The following is a 22,318-nucleotide window of genomic DNA, read 5'->3' as shown; positions in this document are numbered from 1 at the left end:
GTTCGTGCGCCTCGATACCTATAGGACAAGCCGGTGCTGAGTCCCACCCTTTTCCTTTCCTCCGCTTCGGCTGCCATTTTTGGTCCTGGCATGTCAGTCTGAGGGAGAGTTCATGACATTGCTCCGGGTTCATCCCGTTAGCAACTGTGGGGACGTTCAGGAATAAATATTTCTCCATTTAGAGCTCATTATCAGTCCCAATGTTGGAGACTAGCGGGAAACCCAGAATCACAGCGTGTTAGATTAGACAACTTAGTGATATTGTACCTGGGAACCCTAATGTGTTTATTATACGCCTGCGCAGCGTCTCGGACGTCTATCCGAGGTGGACCAACTCGTAACCAATAGGAGGAGACGCTTTCGGGACTGCGTCCAATCAGCGCTCGTTTTGCATTGGACGTAAATGTGTATTTAAAAGAGGGACTATTTGAATTTAAACGGTAGAAATTGTCTTATTTTTCCAGCAACCTTCTGAACGGACCAGGCTTAAGGCAGGAAGGAGGTTTGTAGCCTCCAGGAGTTTACTCTTTCTGGGGAAAAGTATTTGTTGAGGGAACTGGGATGCATGGAAGATGAGTGCAATGTTAGGGAGTCGCGTGGATTTGGGGAAGAGAGTCGGGCCCTTTGAGAGGGGAAAGGCTGAGCTCGACAGAAGAAGGCCTTAGGGGCCTTGGGAGCTGTTTTTCTTGAGCGTTTAAAATTGTGAATCTCCTAAGGCCCTTCTTATGATGATGGTGCAGGGGAGGGAGTGTTTAGGGGTGTATGTGAAGGGGAGGTGATGGAATTCTATTCAACATTTATTAAATCCCTACACTGGGCAGGAAATGATGGACACCCGGAAAGGTGGGGGAAGTGGGGTAAAACCAAATCCACGGTTTTGCTTTCCAGAATTTATTAGAGTGGGATTAAGACAAGGCTTTCTAGGATTATAGAAAGAAAGCAGATATGCTTCTGGGAAATATAAGGATATCTTCTTATATATGGATATTTTATATCCAACGGAAGTTGGCTATATATTCGAGTTTGATGGCCTTTGTCATACATTATTCCATTTTCATTTTTACCGACCTTATTCATCAAGTCTATAGATAACTTTTTAACCACTTAATCCAATTAACGTTTACTGTGCAAGGCCTTATTTTGGATGTTGAGATAGGGAAAGGGAATTGGGAATCCGGTGAGCGTAGAAAAATAACTCTAGGATCCTACCTAATTTACAACTGTTTGGTTGGTGCTCATTTATTAATACCACATAATACTAGATATTTGAAGCTTTTCAGATAATTGCTTTATGTGCATTTTATGATTAGGAGTACAACAAAATACATGTTGTAGTGAATAGAATATCCAAGAACGAGGAGGCTTTGTTTTGACTGTTGCCATTGCCGTTTATTAACTATATGACCATGGGGAAGATCCTTAATTTTTCTGGGTCTCAATTGCTTTATCTTTAAAATGATGAGATTAAGGTCATTGTCCTCTGAGTTAATTCAGATGAATTCAAATTCTAAAATTTGTTTCTTAGAGCTATTTTGGAAAAATTGGGAGGAAATAGCATTCTGAAATAGAAGATGGATTTGAATGTAACAATATAGTTTTTTTTCCTTTATGACAATTAGTAATAATAAATGTTTGACGTTTATTATTTATAAAGTACTTTGCATTTAAAATGGATAATACAGGATTCCATTAGAGTAAGCACCTCTATTCTTCCAGTTTACCAGTTTTGTAACCTTGTTGTTATTCCTCTACTTAACATTTTCTATCTCCTCTACAATCAGTTGCCAAATATTACCATTTTTCTCTTTGTAACATCTCTTGCATTTAAACTTTTCTAAATAAACCACTCGGTTAATTCAGTTCCTCATTAATTCTCACTTACATAATTGTAATGGTTTCTTGATTGTTGCTGATGAGTTTCAGTCCTGCCTTGATTCTTTGTGACCCTTTTGGGAATTTCTTGGCAAAGATGCTAAAGTAGTTTGCCATTTCTTCTCTAGCTCTTTTTGCAAATGAGGAAATTGAGGCAAACCGGGTGAAGTGATTTGCCTGGGGTTACACAGCTAGTAATCATCTGAGGCTGGATTTGAATTCAGGAAGATGCATTTTCCTACTCCACTTTGAAACCTGGTTGCCCCAATAGTTTCCTATTTGCTATGCCTTAAATCCTTCCCCATTCCTGTCATCTAACCTCCTGACAAAGTAAGTTTTCTTTTCATTTAAATACAAATCTGCAAATTATGTTACTGTTTTACTTAGTCAATTCCAAAACTCTCTCTTTGATTTCTGGGAACAAATACAAAGTTTCACTTTTAAAACTTTATAACCATGCCTCATGATTATCTTTCTAGTCTCATTTGATGTTACTCCCTCTTCTCTCTTTACCTTCCCTCCTCCCCTCCTCACTCTGGAACCCAACCAAATTAAATTCTGTCACACTTGAAAATCCATATGTTGGTTCCATCTCTGCCTTTATAATTTACTGCCCCTCTGAAATTTACTCCCTTCTTAAGATGCAGCTCAATCACTACTTTCTACATAAAGCCATTTCTACCATCCAACTTCAAATGTGTTGTTCCCAAACTATGTTGTATTTAACTATTTGCATTCCCTTTATATATTTGTATTTTATGAACTTCCTCCTAGAATATAAGCTTCTTGGGAATGGTTATCATGTCATTTTTTTGTATCCCTACTGTTTTGCAGAGTGACCAGCACCTCTTATGATTTCACAGCTGGTGTCATAAAGTGTATTTGAAATTAAGTCTTTTCTGACACAAGTCTCGTTGCCTCTAGTAATTTACTGAATTTCAAAACTAATTTCTTGGCTCTAGCTTTAAAAAAATTTTTTTTTTTTTTGGCTAATGTCCATTGTGCCAAGCTTACTTAAATTGTTTTTTTTATTTTGATTAATAAAAATGTATTTGCTTTTCATGCCACCTCCAAGATTTCAATGCCACATTTAAGCTGATAATTTTAGAAAAACAATTCAGATGATAAAAGGCATACATTTTGTGCTTAGTAGGCCTCTAAAATTAGAGAACAGATGTAGCATAGTAGAAAGACTGCATTTGGAACTTGTTTTATGTTCCAGCTTATCCTTATGTAACCTTAGAATTATTTAACCTTTCTAAGTCTCAATTTCTCCATTTGTAATGCTTGCTTCATTCACAAAGTTGATAAGAGGAGCATATCAAATAATATATGCAAATATTTTATTAATTTCATAGCTCTTCTGTCCATGGAAAATTGATTCAGAAAAGCTGATTTCCTAAATCCAGTAATTTATAAGTTGAGCAAGTATTTATCCTAAACACATACTAAATAGGTTTTTAATTTAAAGATAATGTTTGAACTTATCTTTGCTGCAAACTATCAAAGTAATACAAAATTTGTGTTAATATAGAGTCATCTTTCAGGTTTGTAAGTACTATTTAGGAAAAATAAACTTGACAAATATGAACCATAAAGTGATATTAAAGGATGACTATTCCCTATTGTGAAATATCAGATATACATGGTATTGGGCATATGGGTTATGGTGGTAGGACCTAGCATTTTGTGTACTTATATATTTTAAGCAAATGGTGTTTAAAAATACAATACTATTAAGTTATCCTGAAAATAATAAATTCTTGCAAATAATTCTTGCTCTCTCTAAAATTTGACTTTCACTCCTACCACTATAATGAAACTATATTTTTTAGAGGTCTCCATTTACTAAGTCCTTTCTCAAACCTCTTAACCTATTCTTTGTACAATATTTGGCAATCTTAAAGTCTTAAAAGTTTTCTTCCTATACTCTAATATTACCAGCCAAGTTTTTCTTCCTCGGCTTAGTTTTCTTTGCATCCTTTCTAGTTCCATCTGTATACCTCTTTAACTGTTTGATGGATGTTTCTGTATGGCTGAAACCTAAACTTATTCTGTTATTATTACCTCTATCCATGCTTTTTTTATAGTGTGAGATTCTTTTCCATCATTCCCCCAAGGTAATGATCCAGTTTTAGATAGTCTAAATTTCTTGATTGTTCCACAAAGTATCCTGGTTTCTTCCTGTTTCTCTTTGTTCCTGCCATCCAATTTAAGGTAAACCCTTTTCCTCCTTTCTTCATGTCTGTATTTCAAGGAGCATCATTAAGGATCTACAGTGATCTTTCTTTTAATTCCTATAGCTTTTATTGCCATAACTTGATAGATATTTAATCATATGCTTACTTTCATGCTTAAGTCCTAACTGCCCACATCCACACATTAAATTTATATTTAGCATATATCAACTTCCATTCCATTTACTTTGTTATCTGAGTAGTAGTAATCTTTTTCTTTATCTGTAAAATGAGAGAATTGTTCTAGATGATCTTTAAAGTCTTATAGAGCTCTATGAAATCTATAATTCTAGAGTGAAGTAAGAATAAAAATGAAAAAAAAAATCAAAGATGTACTTGTTCTTAGAAAATATAATTTTGTGCAAAGTAATTAAATTTGGGCATGGGTGAGTGAAGATGTACTTTTTAAATATTAAGATACCTGAAGGAATCCTTAAAATGCCTATATAAAAGGGAAAGTTATATATTTAAATAAATAAAATAAGTTAATATATAAAATAAATATATAAAAAAACTATTTAAATATATAAATAGTTATTTAAAAAAATAAAAATAAAAAAAAAGTTAATATATTTGAAATGATTCCTTCTACTCCTAATGGTTTTTACACACCACATATTAACAATGGAATAATTGAGCAACACGGTGGTGACTAGTTTTGATTACAATCTTTTTACGTTTGTTTTCTTTGTACAAAAACTTTTCAATTTGATATAATCAAAATTTTCTATTTTGTGGTCAATAGTGATCTCTAGCTCTTCTTTGGTCATAAATTCCCTCTTCCACAGGTCTGAGAGGTAAACTATCCTATGCTCTTCCAATTTATTTATGATCTCATTCTTTATGCCTAGGTCATGAACCCATTTTGACCTTATCTTGGTGTACAATGTTAAGTGTGGGTCAATGCCTAGTTTTTGCCATGCTAATTTCCAATTTTCCCAGCAATTTTTGTCAAATAATGCGTTCTTATCCCCAAAATTGGGATCTTTGGGTTTGTCAAATACTATATTACTAAAGTTATTGGCTCTTTTGTCCTTTGAACCTAACCTATTACATTGATCAATTAGTCTATTTCTTAGCCAATACCAGATGGTTTTAGTAACCACTGCTTTATAATATAATTTTAGATCTGGTACAGCTAGGCCACCTTCATTTGATTTTTTTTTTCATTAATTCCCTTGAAATTCTTGACTTTTTGTTTTCCCATATGAACTTTTTTCTTTTTTTCTAGGTCATCAAAGTAGTTTTTTGGGAGTCTGGTATAGCGCTAAATAGATTAGTTTAGGTAGTATTGTCATCTTTATTATATTTGCTCGCCCAATCCAAGAGCATTTAATATTTTTTCAGTTGGTTAGATCAGACTTAATTTGTATGGAAAGTGTTTTGTAGTTTTGCTCATAAAGTTTCAGATTTTCCCTTGGCAGATAGATTTCTAAATATTTTATACAATCGGTAGTTACTTTAAATGGAATTTCTTTTTGTAACTCTAACTGTTGGGTTTTGTTAGTGATATATAAGAATGCTGATAACTTATGTGGGTTTATTTTGTAGATTACAACCTTTTTATAAAGTTGCATTGTAAATTTAAAATCTGCCACTACATTATAAAAATTAACTTTTATCATGAAATTGTAAAAATAAGCAGTACCATTGCACATTTTATCTCCTTGGGAAATGCTTTTTACACAGTATTCCCTCATGAAGGAGACAGATAAAACTCTTATACTGAGTATATGTGTTGTCATCTCCACTCCTCCCTTCCCCCCTTTGGTTTGTAAGGTATAATATGTGTTGTGTCTTATATCTCTTCTGTCTCTAAACTTTTTTTCCCTTAGGCAACATGGACAAATCTAAAGAAAACAGTGTTTCAGGACCTAGCAACAAGGTAAAACTTTATTAGAACATCAAAACTTTTGCAATAGCAGTTATGAAACCTCTAGCCACAAAATGATACATAGTAGTGATTCTATTTTGCGCTCTTTCACTTACTAATTCCATTTTAATTGAACTATCTATGGGTTTCTAAAGTTGAAAGTGGTTTTATTTATCATTGCTTGTGCAGGTCAGCAGATTGGAGGAAAATGTGATGAAGGGTAGAATAGTAGCTTTTCAAGAATAACTTGAACAGTAACTTCTACCCCTTGCTCCCACCCCACCACACTCAGTACATTTTCTTTTAATAATATTTGTAGATTTTATTTTGACTGTTTTCATCTACTGTGCTTTTGGAAATAATATAAATTTGAGAGATCTAAGGAATTCCCAATACAATTCCATTTTCTATGTAATATGATATTTACATGTTCACTAGAGGAAGAACCCTGCATAAGTTCTTATGAACAAACTACATCAATGAAAGGAGAAAAAAGTAATATATAGCTAATTTTTTAAAACAAGTAAATGAAGTATTAGTCTTAATTTACATTTTAAAATGTGACCTACTTATGTTTTTTTTTTTCTTTTTATAATAGAATATATATGTGTTTATGTTTATATGTATGCTTTATTCTTGAAATCAGGACAGGGATAGCAGCTCTTTACAGTATGCAAAGCTAAATTTCTACATAGGAAATTAGAATCATAGAATTTTTAAGTTGGAAATGATTTGTGGAGGATTATTAAACTAATTAATTCCTTGATGGCAGAATTGGGACCAGAACACAGGTCTCCCAATTCATAGGGCATGTTTTTTTACTATATCATGAATCACCCAGTTTTCAGACAGGGCCAAGATGATGATAATTACTATCTGATTTCCAAAGAATTTTATTCCTAATCATTTATTTCTCTGATTAAATTGAAGAAACTTGAAGCATCATTTTAACATCACAAATGACATTAATAGCTTACTCTAATTAGCGCCTCAACTTTTTTCATATAATCAGTTTTTACATATACTTCCTATTAACCAAAGGAAAATTAAGGGATTTTTAAAAACATTTTTTTCCTATAAAAACAAATTAGAAAATATCTAGAATGTAATAGTATACTATCTGTCCTGACAGGACACTTAGGAACAGTACTATCATTCTCTGCAGAAATTTTTGTTAAATCTGATATGTCTAATTGTCTTAAGTGCATAATTTTAAACCTTTTCCTTTCTTTACATTAAAGACAACAACTCTACTTGGAGAAGGTCCAAAACGTGTGCCTGTATCTCAGCATATTTCTTCTCAGAATCGGTTACCTGCAAGCAGTGGGCAAGCTCAACGAGTCTTATGTCCTTCAAATACTCTTCTAGTTTCTTCTCAGACACAAAAGAATGTCTCTAGTCACAAAGCAGTTCAGACTCAACAGTCACAGAAGTTACAGCCAGCAGCGGTAATTCCTCCTACATCAAGACCACCAAATAACACTCAAAACACTGAGCAGTCTCAGACAGCAGTATCTGGTATGTAAGACTTTTGAAGCTTTTTGGGTAGCTTCATCCTTTATAGTTAGTGTGTAGAAAAAAATCATTTTTTTGGGGAATTATCTTTTAAATTTCTCTCTCATATGAGTGAGTATAATATTCAGATTACATGCTTATTTCCATTTAAAGTTTGTAATCTAAAGTGACAATAATAGCTATCTGTTCCTCTTCACCTGTATTTCACATTGCTGATTTCTGTGTAAAAAATCCATTAATGTTTCTGTTATGGTCACTGAATTGTCTTTGTGGACATTTATAATTGAATTGTTGTATAGTCAGGTGTGTCACAATATTCTTGATTTCTATATTTCCCTATGGCAATTTGTTGTGGAGGAAGTGGTTATAGACATGATTAAAATTTTGTTTTTTAGGGCTAGATTATGTATATATATCTATAATATTCTCTTATCTTTTCCCCCCTTTCCTCAAATCTATTAACTTTGCTAGAAATCACTTAAATTGGATGACTTTTAAAAAAAATCTCCTAGTGTTATACAGTTAGAAATATAGGCCTGATAATTAAAAGATTCAAGAACAAAATAGCTTACTCTCTAAATATCCCATGATGCAGATGTTGATCCTAAGATAGTAGTGGTTTTTCTAAGGCTTTAACTTTGTATTTCTCCTGAAATTCCTTTTTTCCCCTCTGAGGCTCTAACTTTGTTCCTATTTCTCCCATTAATCTTAAAAATTCTATATGTAATGAGTAGCAAAGAAAATTTTAATCTATTAATTTTTTTTAATATATTGACTTTTAAAAATTGTTTTATAAATAGCAAGTGCTCCTGGAAAGGGAGAGACACCAAGGCAGAAAAACGAGGAAACAAAAAAGTAAGATTTACTTTTTTTTTTTTTTTTTTTAAGGCTAAATGAGTACTGCTGGGATAATCCATTTTTCTTTAAATGTCTGTTAGTGAATTTGGGGAAGATAATTACTATAATTTGTTTACAAACATAGGTGACCATCCTGTAGGAAATAGCAACTAAATAATGTATCATTTTTTTAATCAAAAAACTGTTTAGCTATGATTCAAAATTGTTTTTCCTTCAATAAAGAGAGTGTGTGTGGTTGGCAGAAGGGGGGACAGGGTGGGGGAGGGGAAGGGAAGGAGGAGAAAAGGAGAGGAAGAGGGGAAAGGGGGAGAGGGACAAGGAGGGAGGGGGTGGGGGTCACTGCAACTCATTCTTGAGAGGAATGGGGAGGTAGATAGGAAGTATGGTCAGAAATAATCTTTAGAAAAAGCACCTTGGCAACTGAGTGGAAGATGGATTAGGGAAGAGAGAGAACAGTTAGAGGACATAATTAGAATTAGATTAGTGGAGGTGAAAAGTGCTTTGGGCCTGAATTGCAATTGTACTTATGTGAATGGAGCAAAAGAGACATAAAAGAGATGTTGTAGAGATAGAAAAGAGAAGATTTGACTACAAAAGGGATATATGGAGTAAGCACATACCAAAAACACCATGGGACAGCCACAGCTACTTTGGTTAAGTAACTCCTGGGCCTTGATTTCCTCATTTATCAAATACAAAAGTTGAACATTTCAGTGACCACTTGTTTCCTTCAGCTCTAAATGGCATAGTTATTTAAATTAACTTTGGCAGGTTCTTTCATTATATGATAAACACTGGACTGTGAGAGTCCAGTGCTGAATTCTATGCTTTATTTTGTCAATAACTAGCTGTGTAACATTAGCTGAGTTGTTTACCCTCATTTGTAAAATTAGGTGTTGGATTCTCTCATGAGGCTCTTTCTAGGTCTCTGGTTAAAGCTTTTTAGCTTCTGGCATTAATATAATTATTAGAGTAATTATAAGTACTTGGAAGCTAGAGAGAATCATTTGTGTATAATTCTTTTTCCTTGATGTTCATAAGTAATTATTGTTAAAAATCCTTGTTGCTTATGGCAGGCGGGGTTGATAAATAATTTGCCCCTTTAAGATAGTGGTATTTTTCATAATGTATAAAATGCATCATGTATGTGCATACCACTTATTTGTAAGAAAGGAGTTTTGTTTCTCTAAATTGAAACATTTAAATACTCTTTGTAGAAGGCAGTGGGCATTGGATGACTTTGAAATTGGTCGCCCTTTGGGAAAAGGAAAGTTTGGAAATGTTTACTTGGCACGAGAGAAGCAGAGCAAGTTTATCCTGGCTCTTAAAGTACTCTTTAAGGCCCAACTGGAAAAAGCAGGAGTTGAACATCAACTGAGGCGAGAAGTAGAAATACAGTCTCATCTTAGGTAAGTGTTATAGAATATTGGTAAGAAAAGGAGAGTAAAGAAAATTAATGCATGTTCTGTCTTATTCATGGCTCACTAAAAGTTATGGCATGCCTTGACTTATTAAATTATTATTTCTAAAAATCATGTATAAATCACATTTATACCTATAGGACTAAGGAATTCACTGAAAATAAAGTGAAGATACTCTTTGATAATGTAAATAATATTTCAAGGTCACTAGGTATAAAGCAATATTTCCCACTGTATAACATGATGAAGTTCCAGAAAGGTCTGTCATTTAGACATAATGGTTCAATAAACAAATTAGAGGAAGAAGGAAAAAAAATTACCTTTCAAATCTATTGTCCCAAATAAACAAAGCAAAGAGAGGATCATAGAAAGGTAAAATGGAAAATTTTAATTGCATGAAATTAAATTTTTTTGCATAAACTAGTACATCTAGAATTAGAAGAGAAGCAAATAAGTAGGGGGAAAACCATTACAGCAAATTTCTCTGATAGTGGCCTTCATTTCTAACTAATTCAGATTTGTAAAAATAAGAGCCATTTTCCAGTTGATGAGTGGTCAGAGGATATGAAAGGACAGTTTTTGGCTAAACTGTCAGTAGTTGTGTAAAAATAGAGAAAATGAAAACAAACAACTCTGAGGTTCTGTTTTATATCCATCAAATGTGCAAAGTTGATGTAAAAAATGGAAAATGACAAATGTTTTAGGGGCTGTGGGAAAACATTAATGCTCTGTTGATTGACCTATGGATTGATTCATTTATTTTGAGAAACAATTTGAAATTGCCCCAAAATATACTATTTTGATCAATATACCAAAGATATAAAAGAGGAAAGGGACCCATATGTACAAAAATATTTAGAATAGTTCTTTTTATGGTGTCAAAGAATTGGAAATTAAAGGTAAGGGTGTGCTCACTAGTTGTGTTAATATGAACAAATGATGGCATGTGAATGTGGTAGAATACTGTTGTAAGAAATGATGAAGGAGATAGTTTTAGTGTATTTTAACTGTATAAATTGCAGAGTAAAGTGAACAAAATCAGGAAAACCACAACAGTGTAATAACAAACAACTTTGAAACACTTTGAACTGGATTAGTGCAATGACCAATCATGATTCTAGAGGATTCATAATGAAAAATGCTATTCAAGTCCTGAGAGAAGTAATGGTTTCAAGGTGCAGATTGACATATTTTTTGGACATTTTTAATGCCAGAATTTATATTGGCTTTTACTTTTTAAATGGATAAAGAGATGAATTAGAGTTTTGTTGATTGAAAAAAAAATTAATACTAAAAGTATGCTACCTTTTAATTGTTTTTAAAAAACAATTTTGGGTTTTTTCTAAGGGATATCTAAGGATATATGTCATATCGCAGTCTTAGAGGTTTCACGTAGTCTTTCTACCATAAGACTTTTTAAGTATCAAAGTCATTCTAGCAAAAATAATAAATTTTCTCAATTTTATGTTTATCTTTTCTAAGCTAGGATACTAAATTCTGTGTCGTTATTAAAAGGAAAAAACAGCTAATAGTGTGGGGATTCCATTTATTGGTGATACTTTTTTTTTTTTTGAAGAGTATTTATTCTTTGTTGCAGGCATCCTAATATTTTGAGATTATATGGTTATTTTCATGATGCCACAAGAGTTTACCTAATTCTAGAATATGCACCTCGTGGAGAAGTCTATAGAGAGCTTCAAAAGCTTTCAAAGTTTGATGAACAAAGAACGGCTACTGTAAGTTTTAGCTAATTGCCTAAGTGGCTAAATAATTTCTAAAGTTTTTCCCCCCTCTTTTAGGTACTTTAGCAACATAACTTTTATTGTAATAGAATAAACTGCATTTTAAACTTAGTTACCCAAAAAAAGGTAATTATTTTAGATGAGTAAGCCAAAACAATTTGTTAAGTATTTTAATGTGATAATGGGATTTTCACAGAATTTGAGATGTAAGGGCTTTCAGAGATCATCTATTCCAACTAGTACATCAGTAAAAATCCTCTCCATCAAACAAAAATATTAAGCCTCGAATATGTGTTGGACAATGCTAAGAACAGAAAACACAAAGAAACAAAAGTTAAAAAATTATTTGCCTTTAACAAGCATACATTCTCATTGGGAATATAAAAAATAAATTAGTCATGTACAAAATGTAGAAACAGTAGATGGAAGATAAATTTGGGTGGGGGATGGGGATAAGGTGGGAAGGTGGAAAGAAGGAAGTTCCTTAGTGGGGGCACCAGGCAAGGTTTCTTAAAGAAGGTGGGACTTGAGTTCAGTTTGGAAGGAAGCCAGGTAATTAAGAGGCAAAGGAATGAGGCAGAGAACATTCTAAACTTGGAGGACTTTCCAAGGTAGTTCATTCTCCTTGAAGAAAACTAATTGGAAGGGGAAAAAATTCATAAACTCGTGACTGGATCTTTCATCTAACTACTTTTTTCTGCATTTCTGGCGACAAGAACAATTTAACCCCCATTCTTACATGAAAAAGACCTTCTTATTCATGACACAAGATATTGAGTAATTAGAGATCTTTTTTCCCAGGCTAAATATTCCTAAATCTGGGCAACTAGGTGTCAGGCCTGGAATCAGGAAGACTCATTCTTCTGAGCTCAAATATGGTGTCAGATATTCAACTAACTTCTGTGACACTTAATCATGTTTACCTCACTTTCCTTATCTGTAAAATGAATTGGAGAAGAAAATAGTAAACCACTCCCAATATCTTTACCAAAAAAAAACCAAAACCTTCCAATTAGATCACAAAGAATCGGACATGACTGAAAAATAACTGAACAACAAAAAATTCTTAAATCTTCCATTGCTAAATCTCTAATCTGAGAATCTCGATTTTTGTTTTGATTTTAAACTAAGGCAAAGTAGTTGCCATAGAAGATTTGAGATCCCCAGAGGTCATCTTGTCCAAACTCTTTTCCCATTTTCCTTCCCAATTTTACATATGAGGAGTAATCAGGGAGCATAAGTAGCTTTCTCTAGGATAGAGAATATAACATATAATATCTCTAGCATATAAATATAAAACAGTCAATAAACATCATGTATTTTGTGTGTTATGTGCTAGGGATACAAAAGCAAAAACATTATTCCTGTCCTCAAGGAATTCATATTCTAATGGGGAGACAAAATACAACTAATTGTGTACTTTATATGTATGGTGTAAATGTGAAATAATCTAAAAGGAAAAGGCCTGGCATGGAGGGCTGGGGACACCAAAGAAAGGTTTTTTTACCCAGAAGGCGGGATGAGTTCTGAGTGTTAAAGGAAGCCCAGGGAGATTAAAAAAAAAAAAAAAAAAAAAAGTAAAGAACATTCTAGCATGAAGGACAGCTGGTTCAAAGGCACAGTTATAGGAAACCAAGTGTAGGGTAGGAGAAAGATGAGTAGATCAGTGAAACTGGATAATAGAGTAGGAAGAGTAAAGTTATAAAATGACTAGAAAGATATGAAAGGGCTAGATTATCAAGGACTTTAAATGCTAAACAGGAATTTATAGTTGATTCTAATAGGGAGACATTGAGTTGAATAGGTGGAGTTGACATGGTCAGCTGTGTACCTTAGGTATGTAACTTTATAACCTGGGAAGATCACTCTGGCAGCTGAGTAGAGGAGGGACTGAAGTGCTGTGAGATTTAAAGCAGAGAGACCAATCAGAAGGTTAATATGTCAAATTGATTTGAATCTAAATCTTCTGACTCCAAAGACAATAAAATGGCTGCATTGGCTATTTGAACAGAATAATTATAGGGACTTTATTAGAGACTTTCATGTGACAACCATGCTAGCACCCAGGACACCCCAGAATCAGCCAGAGTCAGGATAAGCAAAAGTCCATCTTTATTCTTGGTCTTAGACGTAGCATTGAATAGGATGAAAGCAGAATTTCTGTGACCGTGCCAAGAGTGTGTGTCCCTGGCTAGCTTTATTCCACCTCCTAGAACCTCCTACAATCCTCTATACACCAATCACTGAGTCAGTATGGATAGTGGGAAGGACCATTTTCCAAGCATATGCCCATAGAGTATTGTCCAATCAGTAGTTAGCCTCAAGTACTCAGCAGTCCTGACCTCAGTGCATCGATTCAATAGTTTCAGCCCTCTACACTTTCATATATAAAGTTTTTAACTTAGGAAAAATCAAAGCAGTTTATATAGGTTTCTTTTAATTGAATCAACTCAAAATGAAATCATTTCAAGAAATGATTTGAATGCAAGGGTATTCAGTCTACCTTACCTAGAAAGTAACAATTCAGAGTTTGTAAAGTTGGGGAGTATCTTCTTTGTTTTAAATCTTTGTACAACTTGGCAACAGCCAACTTAAATTTAATTTTGTCCCTGATTTGAAATTTGACAGAGTTCAAAATCCTGTGATGTTAGTAGGGATTGATGGAAATAGATATTTCTCCCAAATTTGGGGGAATATATAATACTTGATTAATTTCCTGTTACTGCCTTATGCTCTCTCTTCCCTTATCAAAGATCAAATGATTCCTAGTACATTTTCCTAATAAATAACACTTAAGAATATGTAAATCATTAACAAAAATGGGCCAAGAAGCTTATGATTAACTTATGATTTTTAATCAGTTTTTTTTTCAAGATTTTTGAAAATATGTAATATTGAGGTTTTTCACAAAAGAAGTTTCTAAAACTGCTTGACATAATTTAAATATTGACTTTCCCAATGATCTTTTTTATTAGTATATCACAGAGCTGGCAGATGCCTTATCATATTGCCACTCAAAAAAGGTGATTCATCGAGACATTAAGCCAGAGAACTTACTACTTGGATCAGATGGTGAGCTGAAGATTGCAGATTTTGGCTGGTCAGTTCATGCTCCATCATCTAGGTAAGAGTATTACTTTAAACTAGGACTTAAACTTGATTTGTTTGGCACAAGCCTTCTTTGATTGTGTATATTCTGGGCCTCTGATTTCTTTGGGTGAGACTCCTTAAAGTTGCCTATTTGAGAGTTGCTCTCTGGCATGGAGATTTTACATAATGTGTATGCTTTTAGAATCTGAACTTGGAACCCGAGTTTTTCTAAGACCCTAGTTTTATAAATTACCTACTTCATTTCTTCCTGTGTTTGATTTCTCTTTACTGTGCTGTATTGTTCTTGGTATACTGGGGGATTATTAAATTATGTTATTAAGCTATGTGCCTAGTACCACTATGACAAGGAAGAACATTATCTAACTTGAAAACTTAATGAATAAAATTTTCAGGAGGATTAATATTGCAACAGTCAAAAAAAAATCTTCAAATAGTCAAATTTTGAATTTGAATAGGCTATATATAACCTCTTAATCATAAAAAGGGTATGTGAATTTTTTGATTCTGTTTTCACTCTGGAAGTACCTCAAACAAGGAATCATTGAATACAATTTGACATTTTTTTAAACAAAGTTGACATAGATTTTAACTTTTCCTAAGCATCCTTTTTTGAGGTAATGATTGGTAAAGCAAATTCTGTTCAAACAACATCATTAGTAGTAACCATTAAGTATGAAGTGCAAAATAAGAACTGGAGATGACCTTAAACCTTTAGTCGTGTGTGTGTGTGTGTGTGTGTGTGTGTGTGTGTGTGTGTGTTGAAAATGTGAAGCATCATTTGATGTAGGAATTGCTTAGTTTAACAATTCTTCCACTGATGCCCATCAGGAATTCATCTAAGATAGAATCTTAAAGAGTCTTTCAGGGCACTGGGAAATTAAATGCTTTTCTTGCCATGATTATAGAGCTATTATTCCATATGCAAGACTTGAACTGAAGTCTTCCTATTCTAAGACTAGAGCACTGTATTTTATGCCGTGTTTCTGTCAACCCTAAATTCTAGGCTAATCCCCTAATTTTATAGGTTATAATAGGAGGCCCAAAAAGGTGACATGATTAACAAGTCATGCAGTTAGCTAGCAGCAGAGCAGAAATTAGAATATAAACTTGTTTGGCATTGAAAAAATAAATGGGCTGGCTTTAGTATGACCTCATTGTACAATAGATAGCTTATGGTAAAATACTCTCAATGACTGCTATACTCATGTGATTCTTGGATTTCAAAGTTAAGGCTTTAAAAATCTCTCTTTAAGAGATTGCTCAGTGTTTGGTCAGCTGGTCATTCAAGCTAATTAGCATTTGTGATACAAGGGAATATATAAAATTTACAAAAACATTAGGAAACTTGCAAGGTTCATTTGAATTGAGAAATTAAGATTTTTTTAGTCTTTATTTTATGAATGTGAATAAGAAAATGGAATTCAGCAATATGCTTTTTTTTTTAAAACTAATTTCTCAATTATAGGAGGACAACTCTTTGTGGCACACTTGACTATCTACCTCCTGAGATGATTGAAGGCAGAATGCATGATGAAAAGGTGGACCTATGGAGTCTTGGAGTTCTATGCTATGAATTTCTAGTAGGAAAACCTCCTTTTGAGGCAGAAACATATCAAGAAACTTACAGAAGCATTTCAAAGGTAAAACATAACTGAAAAGAGTCCATCACTCAAATTGTAATTTTTTTTGTAATATGATTTTTCACTTCACTGTTTAATTAGGTCTGCTAGGACATAGTATATTCTTAAAATACTTTTTCACCACTATAGATTCATGATATATAACCTCTGCCAGTTCTTTTATTTTACAGTTTTTCCATTTTTACTTTGTTGACTTGTGATCTCATTCCTTTTTTCCTCTCTTCTCTTTACCAATCACATTTAGTTCTCTGCCTGAGCTTCACTCAAAGCAGAGAGATATTCCATAAGAAGCCATTCTTTACTTAAGAAGATTTTATCTTAAGTGCAGCAGTGTTCTTTTTTGAACCTCTTTTAGTACCTTGCTTTTATTTTTTCATCGGTCCTTGCTTGTGTCTTTTCGTTTTTCCTTTCTGTCTACTGATTAAAGGTGAAAATATTATACTTCAATACACATTCATCCATCATAGTTCTCTCTTTGGACATGGATGGAATTTTCTATTCCAAGTTTATTGGAATTGTCTTGGATCACTGTATAGCTGAGAAGAGCTAAGTTTAGCATGATCATCTCACAATTTTGCTGTTATTTTGTATAATGTTCTCCTGGTTTTCCTCAATTTATTCATCATCAGTTCATGTAAGTATTTCTAGGCTTTTTAAAAATTAGCTTGCTTATCATTACTTATAGAACACTAATATTCTATTACATTCATATACCATCATTCATTCAGCCATTCCCCAAATGAGGGGCATCCATTCATTTTACAGTTCCTTGCCACCATAAAAAAAAAGCTGCTCCAAATATTTTTGCACACACGAGTCCTTTCCCCTCTCTTATGTATCCTCTCTTTGGGATACAGATCCAGTAATGAGAGTGCTGGATCAAAGGATATGCACAGTTTAATAGCCCTTTGTGTATAGTTCCAAATTGCTCTCAGTTTACAACTTCACTAACAGTGGATTAGTGTCTCAAGTTTTTCCATATCTCCTCTAACATTTATCATTATCTTTTCCTATTATCTTAGCCATCTGATAGCTGTGAAGTAGTATATCAAGGTTGTTTTAATGTTCATTTCTCTGATTTATAGTGATTTAGAGCCTTTTTATATGACTGTAGATGGCTTTAATATTTTCATCTGAAAACTGTTCATATCCTTTGACCATTTATCAATTGGGGAATGACTTATATTGTTATAAATTTGAATCAGTTCTTTATATATTTTTTAAATGATGCCTTTATCAAAAACACTGGCTATAAAAGTTGTTTCCCAGCTTTCTGCTTCCCTTCTAAATTTGGCTGCATTAGTTTTGTTTGGGTAACTATTTTAATTTAATGTAATCAAAATTATACATTTTACATTTCATAATATTCTCTAGTACTTCTTTGGCCAGAAATTCTCCCCTTCTACAAAGATTTGATAGGTAAACTATTCTTTGCTCTCTTAATTTGCTTATAGTATCATCCTTATGGATCCATTTTGATCTTATTTTAATATAGGATTTGTATGTCTCATATCTGCCATACTATTTTCCAATTTTCCCAGCAATTTTTTTGTCAAATAGTGAATTCTTATGCCAGAAATTGGAGTCTATGGGTTTATCAAACAGTAGATTACTATAGTCATTGACTGTTGTATCTTGTGTACTTAACCTATTCTGCTGATCTACCCACTCTGTTTCTTAGTATCAAATGGTTTTGATGACTTCTGCTTTATAATATAGTTTTATGTCTGGTGTAAGTCATCTTTCTTTGGATTTCTTTTCATTAATTCCCTTGATATTCTTGACTTTTTGTTCTTCCAAATGAATTTTGTTATTATTTTTTCTAGCTCTATAGAACAATTTCTTGGCAGTTTGATCAGTATGGCACTGAATAAATAGATTAATGAAGGCATAATTGTTATTACCTGTGAGCAGTTGATATTTTTCCAACTGTTTAGATCTAGCTTTATTTATGTGAATTTGGAGGGGTTTTGCTGAGGCAATTGGGGTTAAATGACTTGTCCAGAATCCCACAGCTAGGAAGTGTTAAGTGTCTAAGATCAGATTTGAACTCATAACATCCTGACTTCAGGGCTGGTGCTCTACCTACTGTGCCACCTAGCTTGCTGATAATTTTAGATAGACTCTACTAATCATTTTAAGGAAAATTCCTTTTATTCCTATGCGCTCTAGTGTTTTTATTTAGAATGGGTGCTATGTTTTGTTAAATGATTTTTCTTTATCTATTAAGATTATCTTTTTCATAACACATTCTTCCTCCTAATTTCATTCTTTGTGTCCAAAGAATCACATTTCCTCAATCTTGTCTCTTGTTTGTGGAACTTTGGGTTGTCTCTTTGGCTTACTTCTCTGTGACCAGTCATATAATCTCTGAGTAGTTCCTTTTGTTGTCATCTGTACTTTGCTTCATATCCATCCACTCTTTTCTGTTCTCATTCTCCTTTCCCTAAGGAACTTATCACACTATGTACTTGAATTATGAAAATAGCCTACTTCGGTGGCTTGCTACTTCTGATAGTCTGTCTTTCAAAGAATATTCTTTCTTACATAGAGATCAGATCTTGTTACTCTTTCTCAAAATTTCTGGATTCTGTCTATCTTTTCATCTTCTGAATAAAGGATACTTTTGCCTAGCATTCAGGTACATTCACAATCTGGTGACACTTTGCCTTAGCTTGCCTTTACAGCTTAATCAACACTTACTTGCCTCCTTAATCAACACTTAATTGCCTCCATATCCTCTCCTACCTAACCAGACATCTCTCTTTTCTCTAAATGTTTTTTTTTTTTTTTTGAAGCTTTGCTTGTATTATTCTTTATACCAGGAATTCATTTTTTCACAATTTTCTTCTGCTGAACTCCTTATTTAAAACTAATAAAAAATTATCTTCTCCAGAAATCCTTCCCCAAGTTTTCTTTTCTCTTCCCTTTCTTCTTCCAGATGATATTTAGAAGTAGTGAACTCCCTCTTTAGGCCTCATAGTACTTTGTTTTATAAATACAATAAACTTTACAAAGGTTCATAATATTATATAGCATTTTCTGGCATCTTAGCCTTGTACTAGGCTGTAAATTCCTACTATTCTAAATTTTGCTTTACAGTGTTTGGCACTTTATTCTATATACACTTGTTGATGGAAATCATTTCTACTATACTCTTTGAATTGATCTGCTTTTCTTCTAGGTTGAATATAAATTCCCTGACTTTGTAACAGAAGGGGCTAGGGATCTCATTTCAAGACTTTTGAAGCATAATCCTTACCAAAGGCTGACACTAAAGGAGCTCCTTGAACATCCTTGGATCATAGCAAATTCTTCAAAATCGCCAAGCAACCGAAAAAGCAAAGAATCAAATAGTGTAAAGTCTTAAGATTCTTACCCTCTGGGAAATTTGAGCCAAGATTACTATATTACCATACAAGAAATGCTACTGAAGTGGGAAGTAGTTTTGAGAAATTGCCTTCTCCCTGGGCCGTTGAAAGGGAAAAAAAATTAACTTGAATGATCAATACCTTAACTTGTACTCATTCTGTTCTTCAGTTCTGTAAGTTAAGTGAGAAAACTCAACTACACTTAAATGTTCTGCAATAAGACAGTTGAAGGAATAAAAGCAAATAAAAATTCCTGTTGCATACTGGTTCAGTCCTCTGAGGCAGGCTGACACAGAGGAGCTGCCAAAGAGTCTATGTTAAGATGGCCTAGACACAGAATGTTGAATTTGCTGAGAAAGTTGGACTATAGTTGTCCTCATCTTGGTGTCTTTTAAAGGACAGTGCAATAACTTTCCAATAACCCTAAGTGTTGTTGTTGTTTTTTTAATTTATTGGGCAGATGAGGCTTTTGTCATGTGGTCTGAATCTGAACAAAACTAGTAAACCCTATGAACACTGATTTTCTTTTCTATTCTGTTTGAATGTTGACTGTCCTACCAATTTATTAAATAAAGACTTGTTTCAAAGTATATTCTTTGTACTTGATGAATGGAAAAACAAGGATCTCATTAGGATATGTTTTTCTTATAGTTGCAGCCAACAGATATCTTAAAGGTTTACTATGTTTTATAACTAAGCAAGCCAGGGAAAATGCTCAGGGTTGAAAGTTAACAACATCATTACTTACGTATATTTAGGAATAATGTCTGTTGCAAAGAAAGACTACTGTAACCACTTCATGAAGTTTTTATAACTGCACCAGAATCATTTGCTAAAGTAATTTACCTTATACCATGATTATAAGTTTTGGTAAAAATATTGACTGACAAAATAAAAGAATTTCAATAAATTTTAATGTTGTTAATTTCACTTAGACTAATGAAGTCAAACTTTTAAACTAAAGTTTTAGCTTTATTATTGATTGCTATCAATAATGGCAATTAAAGGTTCAATAAGAATCTGGTTACTCTTTCTTACTATACCAAACATACATTTTAGTTCTGAAAGGGAATGCTTTCACTGACAAGTTTTATGATTGCTAAAGAATTTTGATAAAATGAAATTTGGGTAAAAGTTTAAAGTAGTGGTGTGAAATTCCTATGTCAGGATCATAGGAAAAAGTGATGGATGATGATCAGCGTGACTCTGCTGAGGTGTCACTGTCAGCAATATGCCAGCTTGCTAGCAAATTTTTTTGTTGTCATCTTGTCATTTTGTTTGGTAGAATGTATTCTAAGAATTGTTAAATGGAAATATTATTATACACTTAATGGTGAATTGTCAGAAAGAACCCAGATAGTAAAGCTAAAGATTACTAAGTCTTGATCAAGAAGCTAAAAACTTTAGAGGAACTGCTTTAGATTTGGGAATTAAGTCTCTCCTAACTAAGGAGTGTTGTAGTCTAAGAATAGGATTTGGATTTCTATATTGGGTTGGAATATAGGTACTTAATCAGAGGTGGTATATGTCTAATGAGGACAGGGTATTTATTTATCTGAAGTTGTATAAATTTAAGACTTTAGTCTGAAAAGAGACAGAAAGACAACTTTGTATATTCTGCTAGCATTAAAAGTAGCTATAGTGTAGAAAAAATTAGTTGAAACATACACAGATAAGAAAATAATAAAAATAAAGATCTAGGAAGAGGAGTCTGTAGTAAAAGTCCATAGCTTCTGATGTCCACATAAATGCCCTGAATTTGTGTTTGAGCAAGATAAGAGTTCTAAAAACAAGAGAAAATATGAATTCAACTATAACAAGATTGAGTTAACCCTTATCATTAAAAGAAATTAGCATGTTATAGTGGGTGGAGTTCTTGTTCTAGGCATTAAAAGCTAGATTTGAATCCTGCTTCATTTTTTTCATCTGTAAAATAAGGAAAATGGCAACTTCATGTTTGTAAGGGTTAAATAAGGCTTGCAACATTTTGCAAACTGTAATGTGTCAAGTGTGATTTGCTATTATGTGTTACTAAAACAGATTAGGTTGCAATTCCTGGGAGAATTCTTGAATATAATTAAAGGGATGGTTTGTGAATGAATCTCAGACTTTTTCATCTCAAGACCCATTTATACTTAAACTGTGGAGGATCCAAAAAGTTAATGCTTATGCAGGTTATCTCTATTCATATTTACTGTTAGGAATTGGAATGTCTCAGATTTTGGAAATATTGTTGACTTTGCAAACAATTAAAGGTGCATCCAACTGATTTAGCAAATCAATGACTGAAAAACTGACATGGACTCAAGAAAGTCATGCCACACTAACTTAGTTTCTTTTTTTGACAAGGATATTAGGTCATTACTACTTTGTAGCAAGTAATTTTATAATTTCATTATTCTTGTGGAAAAGACGGAAAGATGTGAACTAAACAATATTATAACGCTATGGATTTGCAACTGGCTATATAATTGGACCTCAGGCAGCAATTAATGCTTCAGTTAATTTGGAAGGCAGGAACAAGCATTTACTTTGTTCCAGTGGATTTGTTAAGTACCTGGGATAGAAAGAAAGTCAAAAATTCCTTAAGAAATTTAACATTTTAATAGGGAAAGACATAAGAAAGTTGAAAAGGAGAGACTGGGAGAAAAGGTAAGGTGGTGAAATCCCGAAAGTCA

General features: G+C 33.2%; 1 protein-coding gene across 1 annotated transcript; it reads left to right on the top strand.

Moving 5' to 3' along the window:
* Positions 1–93: 93 nt before the first annotated feature.
* AURKA (aurora kinase A) lies at positions 94–20,230 on the top strand. The gene is made up of 9 exons (XM_051976625.1): positions 94–502; positions 5,945–5,994; positions 7,224–7,500; positions 8,298–8,352; positions 9,573–9,764; positions 11,374–11,512; positions 14,494–14,642; positions 16,095–16,269; positions 19,454–20,230. Exons 2-9 carry the CDS (start codon positions 5,950–5,952, stop codon positions 19,637–19,639), a joined length of 1,218 nt encoding a protein of 405 aa, XP_051832585.1. The 5' UTR covers positions 94–502; positions 5,945–5,949; the 3' UTR covers positions 19,640–20,230.
* The last annotated feature ends 2,088 nt before the right edge of the window (positions 20,231–22,318 follow it).

Source organism: Antechinus flavipes, chromosome 2 (assembly GCF_016432865.1).
Source record: "Antechinus flavipes isolate AdamAnt ecotype Samford, QLD, Australia chromosome 2, AdamAnt_v2, whole genome shotgun sequence".
NCBI classification, from domain to species: Eukaryota; Metazoa; Chordata; class Mammalia; order Dasyuromorphia; family Dasyuridae; genus Antechinus; species Antechinus flavipes.
Note: the sequence above shows the minus strand (reverse complement) of the source record. Positions and strands in the feature narration are given on the sequence as shown.